This window comes from Chelonia mydas, chromosome 7, assembly GCF_015237465.2.
Source record: "Chelonia mydas isolate rCheMyd1 chromosome 7, rCheMyd1.pri.v2, whole genome shotgun sequence".
Lineage (NCBI taxonomy): Eukaryota > Metazoa > Chordata > Testudines > Cheloniidae > Chelonia > Chelonia mydas.
The window spans coordinates 51,036,080-51,061,791 of record NC_057853.1 but is presented as its reverse complement, the minus strand read 5'-3'; the positions used below and the strand labels follow the sequence as shown (position 1 = coordinate 51,061,791).

The 25,712-nt window shown below is 44.3% G+C and overlaps 1 protein-coding gene across 9 annotated transcripts in view; it reads right to left on the bottom strand.

Moving 5' to 3' along the window:
* FANCD2 (FA complementation group D2) overlaps positions 1-25,712 on the bottom strand; it is a 191,760-nt gene that overhangs the window by 63,737 nt on the left and 102,311 nt on the right. For all 9 annotated transcript variants that reach the window (XR_006292126.1, XM_037903424.2, XM_043550844.1 and 6 more), the window contains 3 exons: positions 15,403-15,534; positions 15,145-15,263; positions 8,406-8,519 (listed from right to left, as the gene is read on the bottom strand). Coding sequence is in view for 8 of the 9 variants with exons in the window: in XM_037903424.2 (XP_037759352.1) it covers positions 8,406-8,519; positions 15,145-15,263; positions 15,403-15,534 (365 nt within the window). In the remaining variant the exon portion in view is untranslated. The remainder of the gene's footprint in view (positions 1-8,405; positions 8,520-15,144; positions 15,264-15,402; positions 15,535-25,712) is intronic.

Below are 25,712 nucleotides of genomic sequence, written 5' to 3'. Positions count from 1 at the left end.
TAATCCTCCAATTTGTCTAGGTCCCTCTGTATCCTATCCCTGCCCTCCAGCGTATCTACCGCTCCTCCTAGTTTAGTATCATCCGCAAATTTGCTGAGGGTGCAATCCATACCATCCTCCAGATCATTTATGAAGATATTGAACAAAACCGGCCCCAGGACCGACCCCTGGGGCACTCCACTTGACACCGGCTGCCAACTAGACATGGAGCCATTGATCACTACCCGTTGAGCCCGACAATCTAGCCAACTTTCTACCCACCTTAAAGTGCATTCATCCAGCCCATGCTTCTTTAACTTGCTGACAAGAATACTGTGGGAGACCGTGTCAAAAGCTTTGCTAAAGTCAAGAAACAATACATCCACTGCTTTCCCTTCATCCACAGAACCAGTAATCTCATCATAGAAGGTGATTAGATTAGTCAGGCATGACCTTCCCTTGGTGAATCCATGCTGACTGTTCCTGATCACTTTCCTCTCGTGTAAGTGCTTCGGGATTGATTCTTTGAGGACCTGCTCCATGATTTTTCCGGGGACTGAGGTGAGGCTGACTGGCCTGTAGTTCCCAGGATCCTCCTTCTTCCCTTTTTTAAAGATTGGCACTACATTAGCCTTTTTCCAGTCATCCGGGACTTCCCCCGTTCGCCACGAGTTTTCAAAGATAATGGCCAATGGCTCTGCAATCACAGCCGCCAATTCCTGTAGCACTCTCGGATGCAACTCGTCCGGCCCCATGGACTTGTGCACGTCCAGCTTTTCTAAATAGTCCCTAACCACCTCTTTCTCCACTGAGGGCTGGCCATCTACTCCCCATGCGGTGATGCCCAGCGCAGCAGTCTGGGAGCTGACCTTGTTCGTGAAGACAGAGGCAAAAAAAGCATTGAGTACATTAGTTTTTTCCACATCCTCTGTCACTAGGTTGCCTCCCTCATTCAGTAAGGGGCCCATACTTTCCTTGGCTTTCTTCTTGTTGCCAACATACCGGAAGAAACCGTTCTTGTTACTCTTGACATCTCTTGCTAGCTGCAGCTCCTGGTGCGATTTGGCCCTCCTGATTTCATTCCTACATGCCCGAGCAATATTTTTATACTCATCCCTGGTCATATGTCCAACCTTCCACTGCTTGTAAGCTTCTTTTTTATGTTTAAGATCCGCTAGGATTTCACCGTTAAGCCAAGCTGGTCGCCTGCCATATTTACTATTCTTTCGACTCATCGGGATGGTTTGTCCCTGTAACCTCAACAGGGATTCCTTGAAATATAAGTTTTAAACAAACAATTTAGTACTGTACACAGCAATGATGATTGTGAAGCTTGGTTGAGGAGGTGAAGTCAGAGGGTGGAAAAGGGTGGGATATTTCCCAGGGAATGCCTTACTGCTAAATGATGAACTAGCACTCGGCTGCGCCCTCAAGGTTTAACACATGTTGTTAATGTAGCTTCACACTCTACAAGGCAGCACAAATGGAGGAAGAGGAAACAGCATGGCAGAGAGAGACAGAGACACACCGCGTGCGTGTGTGTGTGTGAGAGACGGACAGACACATGCACACACACACACACACACCATGTGTGTGTGTGAGAGAGAGAGATTGCCCCTTTAAGTACGTTGATCCCACTCTAAGTACACTGCCTTTTAAAGTAGATCAGCAAGTTGAGACAGCAGCTGCTGCCAGCAAGCTCCCTCCATCCTGAGCCCCGTCGTGTTGTTCTCCCCCCCCACCCCACCCCACTCTGTGGAGATGGGGTAAAGGGGCAGGAGCGGGGGGGAGGGGGACACCCTGACATTAGCACTGCTCTTCCCCTCCCTTCACAGCAAGCAGGAGGCTCCTGGAAGCAGCTCCAAGGCAGAGGGCAGGAGCAGCACACAGCAGTGGTGGGAGGGACAGCTGAACTGCCCAGCAATTGATAGCCTGCTGGGTGGCTGCCGCACAGGGAACTTAGGGGAGCTGATGGGGGGCTGCCGCTCCACCCTGGTTCCAAGCCCCCCACCAGCTAGCTCCAATGGGCTGCTCTTTCTGCAAGCAGTGGACAAAGCAGGCGGTTGCCAAACAACGTTATAAGGGAGCATTGCCCAACTTTAAATGTGCATGTTCTCTAATTGATCAGCAACGTAACAACGAAATGTTAACCGGGACAATGTTAAGTGAGGAGTTACTGTACTGGAAAAACCTTCCCATAAAAGAAGCTTCTGTCTAACCTCAGACAGTTTGAGGTTGACTTGAGCATGGGGATTACGACTATTTTTATCTTATGTTACTGTGGATGTTCTCCCATATAAATATTTATTCCTTTTGCTGAATCCTACTACTCTCCTTGTCTCAATGGTATCCAGTTGCAATGAGTTCCACAAGCAAATGATGTCATGTAAAACGTACTTACTTTTTATCCATTTCAAATGTGTTGACTTTTACATTAATTGAATGTCCCCCTTCTTCTTGTATAATAAGAACTGGTAAGTAGTAGCACCTGATCTACCTTCCCTTCTCTATCCCATACCTCTATCATGTTCTCTCTCTTTCATCTCCTTGCTAAGCAAAACAGACCACGCCTTCTCAGTATCACTAGATTCTAATCATTCTCATGACATGCTTCTGAACTCCTTCTATTTCTGCTATATCCCTTTGAGAAGGAGAGACTAAAACTGAATGCAGTATTTTCAAATGAGGGTGTCCCTTTGATTTTTAGAGCCAGAGTCTCTAACACTGCATGACACAAAGGGGTCAGATTCTCACCATACAGTACTCAGAGAATTCCCCTGATGGAATGGAGCTTCTTGCTGGCATAAGGCTGGCAGAGCTGGCCAACTGCCCCATCTTATCTCAGTATAAGGAGCATGCTGGGGGCAGAGAGGGGATGCTCTGGTACACTATGCCACTTCTCTACTCATGTTAAGTCATACTGAGACCTTATGTCAGAGGTGTAAATTAGAGCAGTCTAAGGGCTGCTCTAACTAATGCTGGGGCATAGATTAACAGAATAGGGGCGCCATTACTGTCTTCTGGACAGCCACACTTATCCTTTAATGTCCAGTAGACCTTGCATGCAAAAGAGAATTTGGCCCATTTGATGCAATGGAAAAATTTTTACTGATCATTTCCTTTCTGCAAACAGTGTCTCCCACAATTCTGGAAGTCTGAGGTGCTCTCCTTTCTCAGCAGCTCAGAGAGGTGGATCAGCAGAGTTTTAGCACCTTCTGGTCTGGCCACACCCCTTCTGTTCCCGCATGCCACCAGATGAATTATTCCCAAACTGTGAAACATGTATAACACCATTAACAAATATTCCAGAGATAACAAAATAACTATGTACATTAGACCAAGAAAGACAGTCCTGTGGTAATGATTCCACTTAGTATCTGACCCCAACTCATGAGCCATCCAGGGTGGGTAGAATCGTGGGAGACACTGTTTGCAGGAAGAAAATTATCGCTACAAAATTTTCTGTTCCATGGTCCAGTGTCTCCCACAATTCTGGATATCTGAGAAGTAGAGAGCAGTGATAAGATATAGGGAGAGTTATGAAACAAGAGTTTGGCAGAAAAGACGCACCCTCTTTTTATGAGCTCACTCAAAGGTCTATATTAGTTCTGGGCCACTGCCTGCAGCATCTTCCTGCCAAAGGAGGCCTCTGCGGAAGACAGAAAATCCATCTTGTAGTGCTTAATGAAGGTGTTAGCTGTACACCAAGTGCTTGCTTTGCAAATTTCCGAAGTGGATGCGGTGACAGTGGATACTGTGTTCACACCCTACACACTATTGTAATGATGTTTGTACAAGGTATGCCTTGTGAGTCTCATTTGAAAACTCATAACTTGCACATACAATGGCAAACTGCACATAGCAACATTATATGTAAAGTTATGTGTATAAACTGAAATCATGACTGAAGTATATTTTCCAGAGAAGTCTAGGGAGTGGCTAAACCAGTTCCTCAGAGACAAAGGGCAAGCTGACGCCTCAGCCTGATCAGCTCAGTCAACAAACCCAATGGACCATTACCTGCTAAGTGGCCATTCTTTGGCAAGGAAGGGAGCAGGGACAAAAATCTACATCTTAGCAAAGAAACAACATGGAGTTTCCTTTCTTCACCAGACTGCCTGTTGCCTTGCTTCCAGTTGGAAATGCTTCTCAAATGAGGACAGGACTATAAAAGGAACGGGCAGACACCCCCAAGAGACCTTTCTCTCTCTCCCTGTCTGTCTCTGGCATTGCCCCTAAGAAGACAAAGGAAAACAGCCATTGGACTCTGGGAGTGGGTCCTGAGAGTTTGGTCAGTATCTGCTGGAGTATGTGGTAAAAAACTTTTCTTGGATCTAATACAGTTTGTTAAGTTAAGCATTAGTAAACATTTTCTTTTCTTTTTTTTTGCAACCATTTCTGATTTGTATGCCTCATATATATCACTTAAAATCTCTCTCTGTGTATTTAATAAACTTGTTTTACTGTTTTCTCTAATCCAGTGTGTTTCATTTGGAGTGTCTGGGTACTCTATTTAAAATAATAAACTGGCATACTATTCCCTTAAAGGAATAAAGGACTTAATATATTTGTACTGTTCAGGAAAGGGCTGGGCAGCACAGGGCATAAACTTCTGGGGGAAGATCTGGGATTGCGGGTGTGTTGGGGTCACCCTGCAGCATAACTCAGGCTGGTAAGGGCCAAGCACACAGACATGGCTGGGAGTGACTTACATGCTGGAGGCTGTTTGTGAGCAGTCCAGGGTGGAAGCTACAGCAGTAAGGCATTGCAAAGGGCATCCCAGGTTACAGGGCAGTGGTTACACAGCTACTCATTAGTGTAGATTGTGCCCTGGTATGTCATGGATGCTAAGGAGGATGCTAAGGATCTCATGGAGTGCACCTTGATCCCTTCTGGAACAGGAACCTTTGATGATTTGTAGGCTTCCATAATACATAATCTAATCTACCTAGCAATGGAGGCATTTTGGATGGAAAGACATGAATATAGAGCCTGATCTTCTCGAGGATTCTGTATGCTTTAGATAGATTTTAAAGCTCTTCTGACATGTAAGGTTTGCCGTGTCTTTTCTGTTGGCTGTTGTGGTTTTGGACAGAACGAAGGAAGCATAACCTCTTGGGAAACGTGGAAGGAGAAATTTATCTTAGGAAGAAAGGATTTTGGTTCTGAGCACCACCCTAACCACATGAAACACACAGTAAGGCTCATGTATGGGTAAGGCTGCCAGCTTCGACACTAGCCTGGAAGACATGGCAGCTACTAAAATACAAAGCATAAATAAAACGCCGACACTGAAGTCAGAGGATCGAATGGAGTCCTTGGTAGGGCCCTCAAAACTAGCAGAAGGTCCCATTTTGGGAAGACTGGACTGACCATCAGTCTGGATAATTGGACTGCTAGAAGGAATCTGACTACCTATGCACACTACTAAGAACAAATACCTAACACGCAATGGTACTGAAGGCTTGTGTCCATGCCTTCTTAGAGAAAGTCCAGAATGGCTGGAATTCCAGGATTTCCATTGTGCTATTGGTACCAGTTGTAGAATCTGGACCAGACAGAGGAGTACACGTTTAGTGTCGATGCTCTCCTAGATGAAAGCAGTTACTTAATGACTCTGGAGGACAGACAGAGACTTTCTAGACCAAACCAGGACACCCCCCGTTTCCCGCAGTAAGCAGGCTGATAATCAATCCCACTCGGGCGTGGTCAATGGAATTCAATTGTGGGCACAGCAGACACAGGAGCTGATCCTGATTTAGGAACCCATGACATTTTTTGCTAACACCATTGAACTTGTTAGGCAGAGGGAGCTCAGGCTTGTGAGAAGCAGAGAGTGGAGCGAACAGGGTGGCAGCTTGAGCTTGCAGGACTGCATTCTGTGCCTCTAGGATGACAGCCTGGGCCTGCTAGGTCCTGCAAGGTCTGTGGGGTTCCCACTATCTTCATCAGAGAGATATTGGCCTTTGTAGAATCCATACTCACTGTATCAGCTCTTATTGTTTGTGTTGTGGGCTGCTCAAACCGTCACATGGCTGGGATGTGGGCAGTCATGCCTAGTGGTCGGAACAGGAGTCAGGCCTAGTGTTCAGAACAGGAGTTGGTAAACTGGAATCTGAGAGCAGGGTCAGAACCAGAGTCAGAGGCCAGACGTCAGAGCCAAGGGTTAGAGCTCAGGAATTGGAGCAGAGGGTCAGAACTGGGTTACCTGGAGTGTGGCAAGGCAGGGACAAGACTGGATCCAATGCAGGAATAAGGCAGGGGCAGGACTGGAACAAGGAGGGAGCAAGACTGGGATTAAGCTGGTGAAAAAGCTATTGCAGCCATGGGCAAATGCTTTGAGGTGGTGCCTGGCAGCTTAGCCAGAAGCCATGGCTCATTCTGAGAACCTCATTGCATTCACTGAAGTGTCAGCTACAATCACTGTAGGGAGATATTCATTAAAATGGAGCCGAAGTCAGGGTGATCTCTCTCCTTAAGGGCTTTGTGATCTCCCAGCCAGGAGAGATGCTCTTGCAAAGCAGGCAGCTGCTCCCAGGGACGTTCGGAAGGTAGCAGAGGCGGCTTCAAAGTCTTGTTTGAGAATGGCCTCCATCTTCCTATCTGTGGGATCCATAGGGTAGAACTCCCCTTCTGAGGAGCTAACCGTATCCCTGTGGAGGGACCCTACAGCAGCATCAGCCTTTGGTATCTCAGCAATGGAGCCCTTTGGGTCTGGAATGTTATGGAGCCTGAGGTCACTCTTGTTAATGTGCTGGCCCTTAGCTGGCTTACCCCACTTACCCTACTCACCTCCTAGAAGGAAGAATGAAGGGGTATCACCGCCACTGGGGAGGGTTTTGAGGGAAGAAATTGACTCTGATGCTCACTCTCAGGAGCCTGCTGAGGTTGGGTTTGAATTGTGCAGATAACCTTGCTGCACATGGCTTGACATTTCTCCTGGAGAAAAAGCCTTTGCTGAGTTTTCCCCCAGGCTGTCTGGAGCCAGAGCCAGACATCTCGCCTTCCGCAGGGAGCAGGGGGAGGAATCGGAGGACTTGGATCTCCTGGATTTTTTGTGCTTTTTCCCCCCCCTTTCAGATTTTTTAATTTACTAATTTTCTTTCCGCACTTTGGGAGCATAGAAGCTCTGCTGTGGCTTTGGGGAGGCTGCCCACGGCTTGTCTTCCTTAGGGCCTAGAGCCCTCTCGAGAGGTCTGGCTCTGAATCCTCCCGCACTGGTCCCACTCCCCCTGGGAGGCGGGGTTTGGGGAAACTCGTCAGACCCATCTGGACAGCTTGGGAGGGGGCTGATTAGAAGTACCGCTTCTTTCCCCATGGCACTCAGAACCCACTTTACGACTTGCTCTGCAAGAGGCCCCTGGGACTTATCCCCTTAGTCAAGTGGTCAGGGTTCTCCTTGCTTTTGGAACCTCTCCCTGTTCTGCCCTGGGGTTCCTGGTCCATTTTTCCCCCATTGGAGTCACAGATGCTTTGGTGGGTAGGGACCCCACTTGCCCGCCTGACTCATAGCCTCAGGACCTAACAGAATTAGGGACGGAAGGCTGGGTGCAGGCTGAGCACAACTCATCATCTGCTCAGCCTGGGAAGGCTGCCTCACAAATTGAACACTGATTGGATTTGACCCAGTGCTCTTTTGGCTGCTCGGCCGTGCCTGTAAGGGGCAGAGGAGCCAGCAGGGAAACACTGCAGAGGAGGCTCAGGGAGGGTTAAAACTCCAAAGGGTTAATCAACCAGAGAGGAGGAGGAGCAACATCGAGGAGGGGGAACCCTGCTCCCCACTGCCCAAAAACTGGGCAGAAAAAGTTAAAACAGAAAAGAGTAAGGGCAGGGGCAATAGAAATCACCACTGTCTGCTGCCGCGGAGGCAGAGAATCCAGCAGCAAGCAGCAGCAGATGCGGGGTGGCCAGAGTGTGTGGCACCAAAACACTGATCCACCTCCACGAAGCTTCAGAGGCAGCCCAGACATCCAGAACTGAGAGAGATCCTGGACTGCAGAATTATAATAATTTTCATAATAATTTTCCAACCCATTCCTTGTACTCCCTCAGTGTGCTTTTTGACCAACACTGCACACCCAGAAGAGATTCTCTCTCTCTCACACACACACACACTCTCTCTCTCTCTCCTGCTCTAATCAGGGCACCCCTTGCTGTCCCTCTCAGAATATTTTAGACATACTGGTACCCCCTCCTCTATTTCCAAGTATTTCATAGACCTCAGGTGCCTCCACTTTCCAAGAGCTGTGTGTATATATTTATGCTGTCCCTGAGCATCAAGCCCTGTGTTCTAAAAATCTCAGGGACCCTGAATCGGTTTTATCTGTCATATTTGTGCAGAACACCCACAGGAAATATAGAAAATTTTGTATGTTATTCCTGTTAAAGTTCTGGGGATGCAGCACTATTGCCTTCATTTATCCTACCTGATTAGGTCTTCAAGAAGAAGAAACTCTGTCTCTCCTGGCTTTAGTCGGTCTGCAAGGACCTTGAGGGCTGACCTCAGCAAGTCACTATTTTCACGTTGAGAAAATCCACTCCTGGGGAAAAAGAGAAGAGCCGCAGAACATCATCAATATGACAAATTGGAGGAGGGGAAGAAATTAATGCTAGCTACACAATGGCTAAGATGCTGAGCTCTTTTAAATCTGTCTTCAAGAAGAAAAATAAAAGAAGTTTGGACAATTAGAACAGCTCTGTCCTAGCTATAGGAAAAGAGGAGATCAGAGAATACTTGAAAAAAAATGAGAATTTGGGTCACATGAAATTGCTTTAGCTTTTCTAGGCCATTAAAAGCATTATGCACACAGAACACAAAACTGGTCAGTGAAAGTTCATACCCTTGCTTCAGTGAGTGTGGTAAGTATTCAGTGAGCACTGCCTCACTTAGTATACCCCTTGTACGACAAAGGGTATTCCCACTGGAACTTAGCCAAAGAACTTCAGAGGACGGAATTTCTTAAAAATAAACAACCACCCCTTGGAAATTTCATTCAGATATTTTAGGGGAATGTTAAGGTTCATCATTAAGCACTTAAACTTTACTGAATGCCAAAGTTAGGGTTACCATCATGCCCTTAATTCTGCCCCCTTCTGCGTATGCGTTGAATGACACATACTATTTTTCAGCTAATACAATGTAACATCACACTTTTCCCCCAACTACCTCAGATACATCCGTATCATCTTCCACCACTGCATATAACTCTATATATGCCCGACAAACATAGCCCATGAAATAAATTTATATACACAATGATCAGCAGAGCCATGTCTTATTCACTGTATACATTAAAAGATACTAGGTTGCAGAAAAAAAGTTTCTATGATATTATATTGTATTATCTAAGCAACTGTAGAGGCCAAGTTTGGGTTGCGTATGCAACTGTAACTTTGGCATCTGCACCTCTGGCTTGAGTGCTTAATCATGCAATCATAACATTGAGTTTTTATTGTTATCGTAAGGAATATGTATTTCTATTATAGCCATCATTGTAGTATCTATGGACCAATTTTTCTCTCCTGTTGCCTGCATGCTGAGTAGTGAAGAGAGGGACTTACTGTTTTAGCTATTCCCAGATGTCTAGACAGACTGGAAAGCACAAAGATAGGTGTCTTACTTCTGCTGGCTTTAATCCAAGATCACACAATCTGTTAAAACCTGGTAATTGCCTTGGGACCCATTTCCAACATGGGATCTTAAATTACTGTAACCACGGTTAATCATCTATAGTTTCAATTTTTTATAGCTTGACTGAATTTACAGCAATTGTAATATAATATATAACTGTGATGGTGTCCCCCATAAGACTTTATGGAAATATGCTTATGAATATATATGACATAACTGAAATACGTTCTATGCTACATATGACATGTAACATATCTATGTAAAGGTTATAATTTACTTAATTTATTAATTCTATTTGTATCCATGTATTATTTTTGTATTTAAAGTTATGAATATTGGCCGTGTACTGGCTTAATTTCTAAATAACCTTAGTAGAGCATTTGGTCAGTTCCTGGAGAAAGGAATTCGCAAAGTTAAGTGCCCAATTAAGAAGCACTTAAGGAACAATGCATCTTGAAATGCTTCAATTCACATAAAAGGTTTTTTTGGAGACATTTAAGATACCATGTGGTCAACGGCTTTTGCCTGTAAAAACAGTGAGTTATGCATGGACATGTGACTTGCCCAGGTGACATTAAAACTATTTTAAAGCTGGACTTGCATAGGAGAGAGAAGGGGGTCCCCACCCACAAGAGAAAGTTTATTTAAACCTGTGGGAGACCCCTCCATTTTGTTTTTAGCTGGCTAAGAAGATAGCCTCTCCACCCCCACGGATACCTAAAAGAAACTGGAACAAAAAACAGCTGCACAGGTTGCAAATTACCCAGAAAGGCTGAACACTGGGCACTGTGAAAGTCTCTGTTAACTAAGAATCCCCTAAGCTAAGTGCATCCCAGTTTCAGTGAGCTGCAGAGGGGCGTGGCCAGCACAAGAACGCAGGAAAATGACTCAAAAAGAAAAGGAGTACTTGTGGCACCTTAGAGACTAACTAATTTATTTGAGCATAAGCTTTCGTGAGCTACAGCTCACATCATCCGATGTAGCTCACGAAAGCTTATGCTCAAATAAATTGGTTAGTCTCTAAGGTGCCACAAGTACTCCTTTTCTTTTTGCGAATACAGACTAACACAGCTGTTACTCTGAAACCAGGAAAATGACTGCCAGTGAAGTAATCAACTAAAGCTGGCTAGACTGAAAGCAAAAAAAAAAAAAAAAAATCGACCATAAGAAACTAATAGAATTAAAGCAATTAAAAATTAATGCTGTGAAGGCAGAAACAGCCAGGGAGGGAACTGCCCACAAAAGAGCTATGGAGGCAAAAACAGCCAGGGTGGAGGCAGAAACCACCAGGGTGGAAGCTGCTCACAAGAGATCTATAAAGGAAGAAGAGGCTGCCCACAAGAGAGCTATGGAGGCCCAGAGGGAGGCCCAGAAGCATGAACTGGCTGTTATAAAGTTGAAAAGACAGATCCCTCCAGCTGCTGGCTCCACTTCCCCAAAAATCCACAAATGGGAGCGACTATGTCCCCAGTATGATGAATCCACCAATATTGCTGAATATTCCATCACCTTTGAAAAACTGTGCACCCTCCATGAGATCCCTGAAGACCACATTAATAACAAAATTAACTTGCAGAGCTCTGGACATATTCAATAAGATGCCTATTAATAATGCTTCAAACTATGGTAAATTTAAGAAACTGGTTTTGAAACAGTTACACCTGAAACCTACAGGGTTAAATTCAGGAGTCTTAAGAAGGGATCTGGATTAAGTAATACAGCTTATGCAAATAAAATGAAAGATTTGGTAGATAAGTGGGTGAGGGGGAAAGGCATCACAAGCTTGGAGGAAATGTGTGATTTGGTTACTCAGGAACAATTCCTGAATATGTGCAGTGATAATGTAAAACAGTATTTGTGGGACAAAAACGTGAATGCAGTGGGTGAATTAGCTGGGTTTGCAGACTCTTCCGAGCAGTCACAAGCTGCAATTAAACACAAACCACTGGCAGAGGGGTGTAGGGTTGGGGGAAAGCAGAATCACCGTTTTACCCCTTGGAAAAAGGAGGCTGGGCGTTCACCTCCCCATTCCCCTGTTACTCGTCCCAAGTCTCCTGCACAAGCAGAGGAGCCCCAGAGGTGCTACCATTGTAAGTCCACCGAGCACCCGAGGGATAAGTGACCCTTGCTGAGCAAAAGCAGGCAGCAAGTAACGCATAAGGCTGCTACTTCTCAAAGCCAGGCTGTGGCCTCTTTCCACACAGGATTTGTAAAGCTTGCTTCCACACAACCAAGCAATGAGCATATGCATGCTGTTAAAATCAATGGGGAAGTACTTCTTGGCTTGAGGGACAAAGGTGCTGAGATTTCTGTGATCAGGAGGGACCTGATTCAGGAGAAGGATTTATTGCCAGGTAAAATGGCAAAATGGTGGGAGGTTACAAAGTCCTTGCACATTTAGCTAAAGTTCACATGCACACTAGTCATTTGCAGGCTGAACTGACTGTTGCAACGGTAGCACACAATTTTGCACCGTTTCTACTGGGGAATGATTTCTTTAATGTGGCAGAATCTGTCCCAGGGTTGGTTAGCAGTGAAAAGAAATCTTGTGCTAAAAGCCCCGGTGGGGGGTAGTGAAGTCACATGGACTGCTGGGGGAATAGAAGGGTGTCAGATTCCTCTGTAGCAGTAAAGAATGCAGCTCTCGGGGCAGGGATGGTTGTGGCCAGTTCCTGTAGCCCCAAGACTCCAGGCAAGTCCTGTGGCGGGGGTGGGGGCTGGACAAAGCCAGCTCCTGTCCTGTAATCATCTCCCCGGGGGAGGGGAATGTACCACCTTGTAGCAGGGGGGCCACCCCAGCCGCTGACTGCCAGAAAGTTACAGGTCAGCAGAGGGCAGGGGTCGCCCCCCTGCCCTGGGGTGCACAAAAACATGTGTCCCAAAGGTGAAATTTGGGGTCCTGGTGACCACTGCGGTGGGAACAGTCCCCAAGAACTCAGGTTGGGCTTGCTTCCAGCTACAAAGTAAAAAGGATGGAATTTTCCTGGCAGTGAAGGGTCTGTCATAGCTGGTAACTGTGAGCCCATGGCTGGACCAGGGTCACCTTCCCTTTTGGGGGACAGAGGGGTGCCTGACCCAGAGGGGAACCCAGAGGGGGAAGCCCAGACAGAAGGAGGGGGGGCCAGAAAGTCCACCAACCTTTTGTGGGGAGGATCTTTCCCAGGAGGAGGGTCTGCATTTAAAATGACAGACCCTCTCCTGTGGATCAGGTTTTAAGGAAAAACCACGGGTCAAATCTCCTGGAGGAGGGAGTCCATCCAATTGACCTGTTGGAAACAGCAAGTGGGGTGTCCAAAGGGGTTTTACCAATCCAAGGCACTCCATAAAAAAAATGGTGTTCTTGCTACACTTGTAAAAGATAAAATGGTCTCTCCAAGACAGGAAGGAAAAAATCTCTGCATGGGTAAAACTTCACAAGGGAGTGGGGTCCAGCCCAGAGAAATTCCAGAGGGAGGGGCCGAGGACAGGTATGGTTGTAGTACACCCTTTCCTTACCAAAGCCTCAAACGCATGCCTGAATTAAAAGCCTTCTCCAAAGAGGCATAAGAATCTGCACCAGAGTGTCTACCAGAGGGCACAGAAAACTGGGAAAATGCAACAGACACTAAACAAGGCAAACTGAGTAAACAAAGCCTGTCCACCGTAGATTTGCTGTTAATCTTGTGTCTTTTGCTAATTCATCTATGGGATAAAACGAAGGAGTTAATACGAGTGGTTAACCCTTTAAAGAGGCGGGACACACCTGATTTGTGGAAAAGATTGTTGTACATGCTAGGAATGGTGACAAAACAGCCCCACAAGCATGTTACTCTTCAGCCTATACCTGTAAACAGACTGGAGGCTTGGCACAGCAGCAAAAGCATAACAGGCCCATGCTGCTGTGTAGAACGGGAAACTGAGGCACACTGCCTCATGGCATTGGTGGCTAAATGCCAAAACACCTCCAATTTAACAGATATTGCTGTCTGCATTCTGTTAACAATATTACACCCCAACCTGTTTTCAGGCATCTGGGGACCAAAAACCCCAAAACTGGCTAGGACCCTTAGGAATAACATCATATGCTTTAAAGGTGCTAAAAAGGAGTGTAACCAGAGACAAACAGGGATTTTACATGTACTGCCTCCGCCATGGACAGTGTCCAAGTCTCTGGCAGTAAGTTCAGGAGGAAGGTGTGATGGCGCCCCCACATAAGGCTTTATGGAAATATGCTTATGAATATAGATGACATAACCAGAATATGTTCTATGCTACATATGCCATGTAACATAGCTATGTAAAGGTTATAATCTACTGAATCTATTAATCCTATTTGTATGCATATCATTTTTGTATTCAAAGTTATGAATATTGGCCATGTACTCGCTTGATTTCTAAATAACCGTAGTAGAGCATTTGGTCAGTTCCTGGAGAAAGGATTTCGCAAAGTGAAGTGCCCAATCAAGAAGCACTTAAGGAACAATGCATCTTGTAATGCTCCAATCCACATAAGAAGTCTTCCTGGAGACATTCAAGATACCATGTGGGCAATGGCTTCTGCCTGTAAAAACTGTAAGTCATCCATGGACATGTGATTTGCCCAGGTGACTCCAGAACTCCATCTTGGAGCTGGACTTTGCATAGGAGAGAGGAGGGGGTCTCCACGCACAAGAGAAAGTCTTTTTAAGCTTGTGGGAGACCCCTCCATTTTGTCTTCAGATGGCTAAAGAGAGAGCCTCTCCACTCCCAAGAAAGAAACTGGAACAAAGGACAATAACCACAGGGGGTGTGAGTGATTGCTGGACCCGGACTAGAAGGAGATTAGTCCGTAAAAGAAAGCTTACTGGAACTGGTGAGTTTTTGTGTGTATTCAGTTTTATTAGACATAGACTTGCAGGTTTTATTTTATTTTGCTTGGTAATTCACTTTGTTCTGTCTGTTACTACTTGAAACCACTTAAATCCTACTTTCTGTATTTAATAAAATCACTTTTTACTTATTAATTAACCCAGAGTATGTATTAATACTTGGGGGGGGGGGGGGAAACAGCTGTGTATATCTCTCTATCAGTGTTATAGAGGGTGAACAATTTATGAGTTTACCCTGTGTGAGCTCTATACAGGGTAAAACAGATGTATTTAGGATTTGGATCCCACTGGGAGTTGGGCATCTGAGTGTTAAAGGCAGGAACACTTCTGTAAGCTTCTTTCAGTTAAGCCTACAGCTGTTAGGGGACGTGGTTCAGACCTGGGTCTGGGTTTGCAGCAAGCTAGCGGGTCTGGCTCAAACCAGGCAGGGCACTGAAGTCCTAAGCTGGCAGGGCAGGAAAGCAGGAGCAGAAGTAGTCTGGGCACATCAGGTGGCAGTTCCCAGGGGGTTTCTAAGATCCAACCCGTCAAAATAACATTTTCTTAAAAGCCTGCATCACTGCAATTTGATGTTCTGCATGTGCTATTTGCTACATATGAGTCCTTCAATGAAGAAGAACCCACACAAAAAGCAATAAACAGGTTTTGTTTATATACCCCTATGCACACGCCACTCCTTACACTCACCAAGCAAACAGGAGGCGAAAGACCTGCAGCAGCTGCTGGTAACAAGAAGACAAAAGCTGGTGCTCCTGGATGTTCACTCGTGGTCCATCCACCACCTCCTCATTTTCTGTAATTAGTGCCTAAAACACAGAACAAACTATTAATTAAATATTATTTCAAGAATTATCGTATGTCATTGCCCCTCCATTTCCATAAAATAAATGATATAAAACAAAAAACGCTTGACAATTGTTAAGAATCAAGTTGCTGCGTTCTGACCTGGAAGTAATTGTGCATGTTCTCCATATGACTACACAGTGGTTTCAGCAGCTCGACTGCACACTGAGCAACTTCTTGAGATGATCTCTGACACAGATGGGAGAATCCAATGTTCCTACAGTCTTTCCCCTGCTGTGAACCCAAATATTTAAAGTCACTTCTTCATTAATAATTTATAGGAGCTCAAAGATACAATCACACCACCTGATGGAGAGAATAAAACTAACTCAGCTTGTGCAGTCCTGTTCAGTTTCACTCATTGGCAGGTACCAAGGATACAAAGCTGAAGTCCACAAGTTTAAGATGGCCACAGCCACAGGGAGCCAGAACACCAAGTAGGAAGGAGCCAAAATGGTTGTAACATTTCTAATGCTTGAATTCTACTGGGAAAGTGAGATTGGGAAACAAATGGGGTCTTTTGTGAATACACAACATGTATGAGGTGAGAGATGCTGACAAACATGCTAAGCAACAGTGAAATGAAGAATTAGTCTGCAGGAGGACAGAGGGCATACATTAGTTATATTAACTATGGTACAATGAGATTCTCTGGTTTGCATTAGGAAACAGGGTGGATTTGATTTAAATCAAAAGTCAGGAAGACTCGATTTAATCATGGATTTCTACATAAAAGTGCATTCTTGTTGGTTTTTATAACCTTAATACATATTTGTCACAACTCAGAGATAGATGTAGGTTTCATTTTTAGAAGGTACACCCTATACATTTTTTAAGTGATTTTATTTTGAAAACTTTTCAGATTAGTTTTACAGCTATCTCAGAAAATGAATGATTGTTTCGTTATTTCATTTACCAAAGGTAATTGAAGCAGATATTTATGAAGTCATTGGGAGGTGAACTATCTCCAATTCAACAGGTTAATCATTAATATTTGGAGGATTTTCTTGCCTTGCTGTATAAGGAGGAGAACATCACCAGACAGACATTTAAACTGTTTTATTTAACTAAAACAAAGACGTTATGTATTCTGGATTTTTTTCTTCAACAGAAAACATATAATATTTTAACAAAACAAGCATATGAATTTTTGAATTTAGTTGAACATTCAAGTTTTTTAAAATCAGGTTTGTTTTTGTTAAAATTGTTTTATAGTTAAATGAAATATTTTTTAAAAAACAAAAATCAACTACGTCAGCCAGGTCAACATGAGAAACTAAAAATATTGGCTTCTGCAGCTAACTCAGTCGTCTTCACCTTCATTTTCCTGTTTGTTCATAATCTGGAAAAGAAAAACAAGCTTTCCTGCTTTTTCAGGTCCCAAACGATTTCTCAATTTGGAATGAATTAGTCCAAAGGAAGAAAATATTCTTTCTACACCAGCAGAAGAAGATACTGCTGTTAAAAGTGAGATTACCACTTCAACAGTCTCTGAATCCAAGTGCTTAAGTGACTTCCACCAGTTCACTGCTGTGACTTTCTTTAAAACCTCATCATCAAACATATATTTCTTGAACGGTTCACCCTTAGCTCTGAAGTTTATTATAGTTGGCATTATGGAGGGTTGATTGCTGGATGTCCATGTCATAGCCAACTCCTCTTCTTCAGCAGTTAAGGTTTGACCCTGGTACCGAGTATTGAGAATATTTGCAAGAAAATGAGCTGGAGATAGTGCTTGCCCCATTCATTTTTTTAATGCTTGTAATTTAACTCTGTCATTGCATATTTCTCTCTCTAAGATCTCACTCAGTTCCTTCCAAATTTCAACAGCGTCAGCAATAAAGCAGCTATTTCCCTGCATTTTGTTCAAGGCTACAGGAATAGGCTTCAGGGTACTCAGCATGTGTTCAACATTTCTCTTAAGCCCAATGTTGAGAACTTTGACTGTGACAGTGCCATCTATTTTTTCATGATTTTGTTCACAAACTGTCATCACATTAGGCCAGTTCTTGATATAGTGCTCAAAACAGTCCACTACTGAGTTCCATCGCACATCTTGTGGGAGAGTTAGCTTCGGACTCTCTTCACTCTCTTCTAAATTTCTTCTTATCTTGGATACATTTGCAGCATTGTCTGTGACCAAGCTGCGTACTAGACATTTCCATTTTTTTTCCACAGTTTGTTATAGCTTTTACTGCTACTTCTTGTAAGTATTCTGCTGTGTGTGCATTTCCTGATGTATCAATTGTTTCTGTAAGGAAGACATTCACTTCTTCTGTTATCACACAAGCACATACAACAGGATCATTGTGAACATTGCTCCACCCATCAAGACTCAGGTTAACAATTTCACCCTGTAGAGCTTTTGCACACGGCTCAATTTCTCTTTCATACATTTTATCCAGCAACCTGCCTGCGACATCTGCTCTGTTCTGTGAACTGTATCCTCGGTCTTAATGACTGAACCATGTTAATGAAGTGTGGGTTCTCAATCATACGAAAAGGAGAGTTTGTTGCATAAACAAACTGGGCAATGTGTTCATCGATTACCTCTTTTTGTAATCTGCTGGTTCTGATCACAAACTTATCTGTGGTTGTTTCTGGATGATGGAGATTTTTTTTTTTTTGCTACAGGTGATATACTGTGGCTCTGTGACATACATGATATGACTGAAACACTATCATTGGCAGATAACTCTGAAACTATAGAAAACGATGGTGATCTTGAAGGTGGATAGTCTTCGGAATCCTGTAGGTTGAGGATGGATTCTCCTAAACAAAATAAGTCAATGCAGTTATTCAATTATTATTACAATACTGATCATTTAGTATTACTCATTGCATTCACTGACCTCCAGTACTACTGTGATGGTGCTCCCCATAACGCTTTATGGAAATATGCTTACGAATATATATGACATAACCAGAATATGTTCTATGCTACATATGCCATGTAACATAGCTATGTAAAGGTTATAATCTACTGAATCTATTAATCCTATTTGTATGCATATCATTTTTGTATTCAAAGTTATGAATATTGGCCATGTACTCGCTTGATTTCTAAATAACCGTAGTAGAGCATTTGGTCAGTTCCTGGAGAAAGGATTTCGCAAAGTGAAGTGCCCAATCAAGAAGCACTTAAGGAACAATGCATCTTGTAATGCTCCAATCCACATAAGAAGTCTTCCTGGAGACATTCAAGATACCATGTGGGCAATGGCTTCTGCCTGTAAAAACTGTAAGTCATCCATGGACATGTGATTTGCCCAGGTGACTCCAGAACTCCATCTTGGAGCTGGACTTTGCATAGGAGAGAGGAGGGGGTCTCCACGCACAAGAGAAAGTCTTTTTAAGCTTGTGGGAGACCCCTCCATTTTGTCTTCAGATGGCTAAAGAGAGAGCCTCTCCACCCCCAAGAAAGAAACTGGAACAAAGGACAATAACCACAGAGAGTGTGAGTGATTGCTGGACCCGGACTAGAAGGAGATCAGTCTGTAAAAGGAAGCTTACTGGAACTGGTGAGGTTTTGCCTGTATTCAGTTTTATTAGACACAGACTTGCAGGTTTTATTTTATTTTGCTTGGTAATTCACTTTGTTCTGTCTGTTACTACTTGAAATCACTTAAATCCTACTTTCTGTATTTAATAAAATCACTTTTTACTTATTAATTAACCCAGAGTATGTATTAATACTTGGGGAGGGGGGCAAACAGCTGTGTATATCTCTCTATCAGTCTTATAGAGGGCGAACAATTTATGAGTTTACCCTGTGAGAGCTCTATACAGGGTAAAACAGATGTATTTAGGATTTGGACCCCACTGGGAGTTGGGTATCTGAGTGTTAAAGGCAAGAACACTTCTGTAAGCTGCTTTCTGTTAAGCCTACAGCTGTTAGGGGACGTGGTTCAGACCTGGGTCTGGGTTTGTAGCAAGCTAGCGGATCTGGCTCAAACCAGGCAGGATGCTGGAGTCCTAAGCTGGCAGGACAGGAAAGCAGGAGCAGAAGTAGTCTGAGCACATCAGGTGGCAGCTCCCAAGCGGGTTTCTGTGATCCAACCCGTCACAACTACTTTCAAGGAGAAATTGTAAAAGGAAGATCTGCCTATTTCAGCTATTTATTTTTTATCACAACTGCATCTAAAATGATAGTACCAGAGAGTAACAACTATATTTTTTGCTCAAACATGAGAATTCAAGAATAGTCCAGAAAGAAAATAGGCAGTCCTTAAGAAAGAAGTATGAAATAAAAAAGTTTACCAACCTGAAGATCCTGCATGTTCAGAAATAATCCTTTCATCATCTTCAACACAGTTTTCTCCTGAGAAGGAACGTTTCTCATGATGTTGTTTCATTCAAGCTACCAGGCCTTGCATTTCTTTGTTGCACTCTTTGCATTTTGCATGCATGCCTGTCTTACCCACAGGTAGAGGAACTTCATTAAAATATTCCCAAACTGGGTCTCTTTTCCGGCCTGCTGCCATTACAGGTTTTCCCTTCTAGTGAGAGAGTAGTATGGTAGATCAAATCAATAAAGTCTACACTCAGAAAGACATCAAGACTTCTGGAATATGCTGCTCAAACAGTTTCACTTTTGTTTCTACTGCCTGTACCTCCCTTCTCACATTTATCTCCAGACTTCTTCTCCTTGTCCAGATCTATTCTGACCCCAACAATCTTCTGTTCATTGAACTTTTTGAAACTTTGCACTTTTAGGGAGAGGTAAGGGATTGACTCTGTGTACATAAATTTGCAGAGGGACAGCAGGGTTGAGGTCTGTTATTACCTCTAGACGTTATTTATTTATTTATTTTAAAACATTTCTGCTGTTAACAAGCATGTTATCTCTGGAGACACAAATCCACAGTTTGAGAGCAGCAAAACTAAGCATCTCTGATGGTATCTTCTAGCCTGAGCACTGAGTCCCATTGGGTAGATAGAAAGATTAACCTAAATAATCAATTCAGAAGCCCCTAGAATCCCATAAAATTAGGTCCCTAATCCATGAACTATTGGAACTCATTTACAAAACTTTTCTTAAATATTACTTGAATATATTGTCTCATACTATAGAATTAGAATTTATAATCCCTATTCCATGATCAGATATCTTTGAGCTATAATGTATCTTAATTAAAACTATCTTTAGATAGGTTTTTTCCTCAAAAAGCATTGTATACAAAAAAATTCACCTAACAACAACAAATTCAAATCCTTGGATGCCAATTTCCATCTCTATTCTGGGTGATCCATTTGTTTCCAGGAGGGACTGGGTCTGTGGACCTTACTACTCAAAGAAAGGAAATTTTCAGGTAAGCATGGATGCATTTTCTTCTTCTCCTTTGTTCTAAGATCCACAGATCCATTACGATGGGATTCTCATAGCAGTGTGCCTCCAGATTAAGAAGCAGGATCATCCTTTAAATGAGGACACCCAAAACAATGTAGATGATATATCATAGAATCATAGAAGATTAGGGTTGGAAGAGACCTCAGGAGGTCATCTAATCCAAGCCCCTGCTCAAAGCAGGACTAATCCCCAACTAAATCATCCCAGCCAGGGCTTTGTCAAGCCACCCTTAAAAACCTCTAAGGATAGAGATTCCACCACTTCCCTAGGTAACCCATTCCAGTGCTTCACCACCCTCCTAGTGAAATAGTGTTTCCTAATAGCCAACCTAGACCTCCTCCACTGTAACTTGAGACCATTGCTCCTTGTTCTGTTATCTGCCACCACTGAGAACAGCCTAGCTCCATCCTCTTTGGAACCCCCCTTCAGGTAGTTGAAGGCTGCTGTCAAATCCCCCCTCACTCTTCCCTTCTGCAGACAAAAGAAGCCCAGTTCCCTCAGCCTCTCCTCATAAGTCATGTGCCCCAGCCCCCTAAATAAACAGGCCCATCCCTAGCAGAGGATGGTTCCAATCCATCGACCTCTGGGTTATGGGCCCAGCACACTTCCGCTGCACCATTCTGCTGGCTCTATATAAATATCTCCTCCATCTGCCCCTGGGCAATAGGCCTCGGAAAAGACTTTCACTGAGGCATTGGCTAAGACTGGATGAAAAATATGCAGAACTTGGTGAACTTATATATTAACAGCCATGTGGGCGCCCAGCAGCTCTCAATACAGGAGACATCACTACTCTACCATGGGATTTTCAGTGCTCCTAAGGCCTGGATTTTGGCACTTAACCAAAGGAAGACTATTTCTTGAATTTACTAGGGGAATGAAAGTTATGACAGCTGTCAGAATTATATGTCGGAATTGGATGTACACTACTGGGTCTCGTTAGGGAAAGCTCCCAGCTGCAAATAAAACATTCATCTGATTGGAAATAGGAATCCTACTCTAATGGATAAGAAGTATAATGACACTTTCTGCAGGGGTTCAATCTGGGTAGTGCTGGAAGGAGCAGAATGAGGTTCCAGGGTCATGCTCTATGATCTTGCAGGATTGGAGTAAGGCTGGTGCCCTAAGGAAACTGCCTTTTCTTGAACATGCAGAGAAAATTATACTAGAGAGACTTGATCTTTTTGCCTGGACACACTTATTCACCCACAATAAAGCCCTGCCGGGGGACCTCAAGGCTATGTTTCACTAATTCAGCATGTTAGTTAAACTAAGGACTTTGTACCAGCCAGCAGAATGACTTCTTTTTGTCGACTTCTCTTTGGAGTCCAGGAGAGCAATAATCACTCCACTGAAGTATTTATTTTAAATATGCCTGGCCCCGAATGGACAACTGGTTTTTGCAATAGCAGATCTCCTCTGTGAAACAGATATCTAAAGATCCAATGCTACGTTAATCAGGCCTGAGAACCATTGCCTCTACAGCCAGAAAGGCAATAATGGTATCACTGCCACCGTCTTGTTCCTGTGTTTGATATTGTACTGGGGAACAGTGGAAAAGGTGGGAAGACATAGAGCACGGACCATGCGAGAGGTCATTCACCACCTCACATCCTGGCTCACAACACAAAGGGGCTACAGGGCCCCTGTAAAAGATTCTGATAAAAGATTCATCTGAAAGGATATAGTAGCCATCAGGAGGCCTACTCTAATGGCTGTTTCCAGATGCAAAGAAGTCGATCACCAGTCCATCAAATTGACTTATAATGAATGAACTATTTCTCGATATAGGAACCACTTTGCTAATCCAACTTCTGCCATGTAAGTCCTCGAGGATGACGGTGCATCCCAGTGCAGTTGATCAGAGATTTTCGGTAGCAGTGCCTGGTCGGGCGTGTGTAGTAGCTGTCTTGCAGCCCTTCACAGCAGCCTCTGTGAGGATGCTGTGACATCAAGCTTGCTTTGAAATGGTGGATCTATAGAACCATAGTTATACTAACTCTATTGCGTAGCAGTGAAATGTGGGTTCTGAGGGAGACTGAATATTGAATTGACATTTTTGATTCTTGTCTTTGTGGGCCGCTCCATATCTAGTGGCAGCACAAGATCAGAAACACGGCTGTTTGAAGCCGAAACCAGCAAACACCTCCATCAGCACTGGTTCAGTTTTGGTGGCTTTCCTGGTATGGACCTGTTGTTAGAATGGAAGACCAATAAATTCCGAAGTGTGTGTACCTGAGAATGCCGCCATATGGCCAGCAATCACATAGGCACCAAAAACTTTGGTGCCTGGAGAAGATCATAGAATCATAGAATAACAGAGTTGGAAGGGATCTCTGGAGGCCATCTAGTCCAACCCCCTGCCCAGAGCAGGACCAATCCCAACTAAATCATCCCAGCCAGGGCTTTGTCAAGCCTGACCTTAAAAACTTCTAAGGAAGGGGATTCCACCACCTCCCTAGGTAACACATTCCAGTGTTTCACCACCGTCCTAGTGAAAAAGTCTTTCCTAATATCCAACCTAAACCTCCCCCACTGCAACTTGAGACCATTACTCCTTGTCCTGTCATCTGCTATCACTGAGAATAGTCTAGATCCATCGTCTTTGGATCCACCTTTCAGGTAGTTAAAAGCAGCTATCAAATCCCCCCTCATTCTTCTCTTCTGCAGACTAAACAATGCCAGTTCCCTCAGCCTCTCCTCAGAACTCGTGTGTTCCAGTCCCCTAATCATTTTTGTTGCCCTTCGCTGGACTCTCTCCAATTTCTCCACATCCTTCTTGTAGGGTGGGGCCCAAAACTGGACACAGTACTCCAGATGAGGCCTCACCAATGTCGAATAGAGGGGAACGATCACATCCCTCGATCTGCTGGCAATGCCCCTACTTATACACCCCAAAATGCCATTGGCCTTCTTGGCAACAAGGGCACACTGTTGACTCATATCCAGCCTCTCGTCCACTGTCACCCCTAGGTCCTTCTCTGCAGAACTGCTGCCTAGCCATTTGGTCCCTAGTCTGTAGCGGTGCGTTGGATTCTTCCGTCCTAAGTGCAGGACTCTGCACTTGTCCTTGTTGAACCTCATCAGATTTCTTTTGGCCTAATCCTCCAATTTGTCTAGGTCCCTCTGTATCCTATCCCTACCCTCCAGCGTATCTACCACTCCTCCCAGTTTAGTGTCATCCGCAAACTTGCTGAGGATGCAATCCACACCATCCTCCAGATCATTAATGAAGATATTGAACAAAACCGGCCCCAGGACCGACCCTTGGGGCACTCCGCTAGATACCGGGTGCCAACTAGACATGGAGCCATTGATCACTACCCGTTGAGCCCGACAATCTAGCCAACTTTCTATCCACCTTGTAGTGCATCCATCCAGCCCATACTTCTTTAACTTGCTGACAAGAATACTGTGGGAGACCGTGTCAAAAGCTTTGCTAACGTCCACTGCTTTACCTTCATCCACAGAACCAGTTATCTCATCATAGAAGGCAATTAGATTAGTCAGGCATGACTTGCCCTTGGTGAATCCATGCTGACTGTTCCTGATCACTTTCCTCTCCTCTAAGTGCTTCAGAATTGATTCCTTGAGGACATGCTCCATGATTTTTCCGGGGACTGAGGTGAGGCTGACTGGCCTGTAGTTCCCAGGATCATCCTTCTTCCCTTTTTTAAAGATGGGCACTACATTACCCTTTTTCCAATCTTCCGGGACTTCCCCCGATCGCCATGAGTTTTCAAAGATAATGGCCCATGGCTCTGCAATCACATCCACCAATTCCTTTAGCACTCTCAGATGCAACACATCCGGCCCCATGGACTTGTGCACGTCCAGTTTTTCTAAATAGTCCCGAACCACTTCTTCCTTCACAGAGGGCTGGCCACCTCCTCCCCATGCTGTGCTGCCCAGTGCAGTAGTCTGGGAGCTGACCTTGTTCGTGAAGACAGAGGCAAAAAAAGCATTGAGTACATTAGCTTTTTCCACATCACAGTAATGGACATAAATTGAATATACAGGCAAGAGCACCTTAAGGACCAACCCAGAGATCAATCTGAGTGGGCACCTGAACTGCAAGGAGGCCGTGTCCCTTTAGTAATTGCCATGATGGTGTTGATGATGATAGGTAGACAGACAGACAGACAGCCCTTTTGCTCTAAAACAGAGAGAGTGGCACCAATCAGGAGCCTAACTCCAGACACGACTGACTGAGAGACTGACAGATAGCCGAGGCAAGAGAGAACAGCTACTGACCCTGCACTTTGTCTAGCTATTACTTGCAAAGAGGTACTTTCTCTGGCTGTGCTTCACAGCCTTGTCTTATGATGTGAATTCCTTTCTATAGTTTTTGGCAGGAATCAGGATGGTAAGTCAACTTTTCTGATGACTCTTCTAGCCGGAGAGAAGCCTTTAGGCTGTGGGTTTTTTGCCTTGCAAGGGATCATACCTACAGTACTGTCCACCCATGTTAGCATTGCTGGTGACAGCCTGCAAGGCAAGTTGGGGTGTCAGATGACAGTTCATATTTGTTTGTTTATTTTTGTTGTTCTGATATCACTGAGAGATTTCATGGAGTCAGGTGATGCCTGCGTGGACTTAGCTGCCTGTGAAGGGCCTGGATAATGATGAGGCTACTCTTTCAGGTAAGCATCTCTCCCAGTTAGGAACACCAAGGAAAATAGCCACATTTATCTGTGGCAGGTTAAATATGATTGGCGCACATCGAAGAACTTTCTGGCTTTAAAAAATGGACTAGAAATGAATGGGTTGCCAAGAGGCCCCTCATTGCTTGCCAGTTCTTTCACATTTGGGCTGCTGTCTCTCTCGTCACACCACAGTGATCAGTGCAGGGGAGGAAGGAGAGGTGGGGGGGGGAGATATGGCAATCTGCAACAGAAGCTTGGAGCAATAACCAGGACATTAGGACCTGGCGACCCTCAGCTGGGGAAGACAGACTGATGCTTTTCCTATCTTTGAGGTGTGGCAGGAAATCCCCATCCCTCTCTCCCACCTGCCCAGGGTGCAGCTATAGCTTGACTAGGGCAGCTGCAGACCTCCGCAA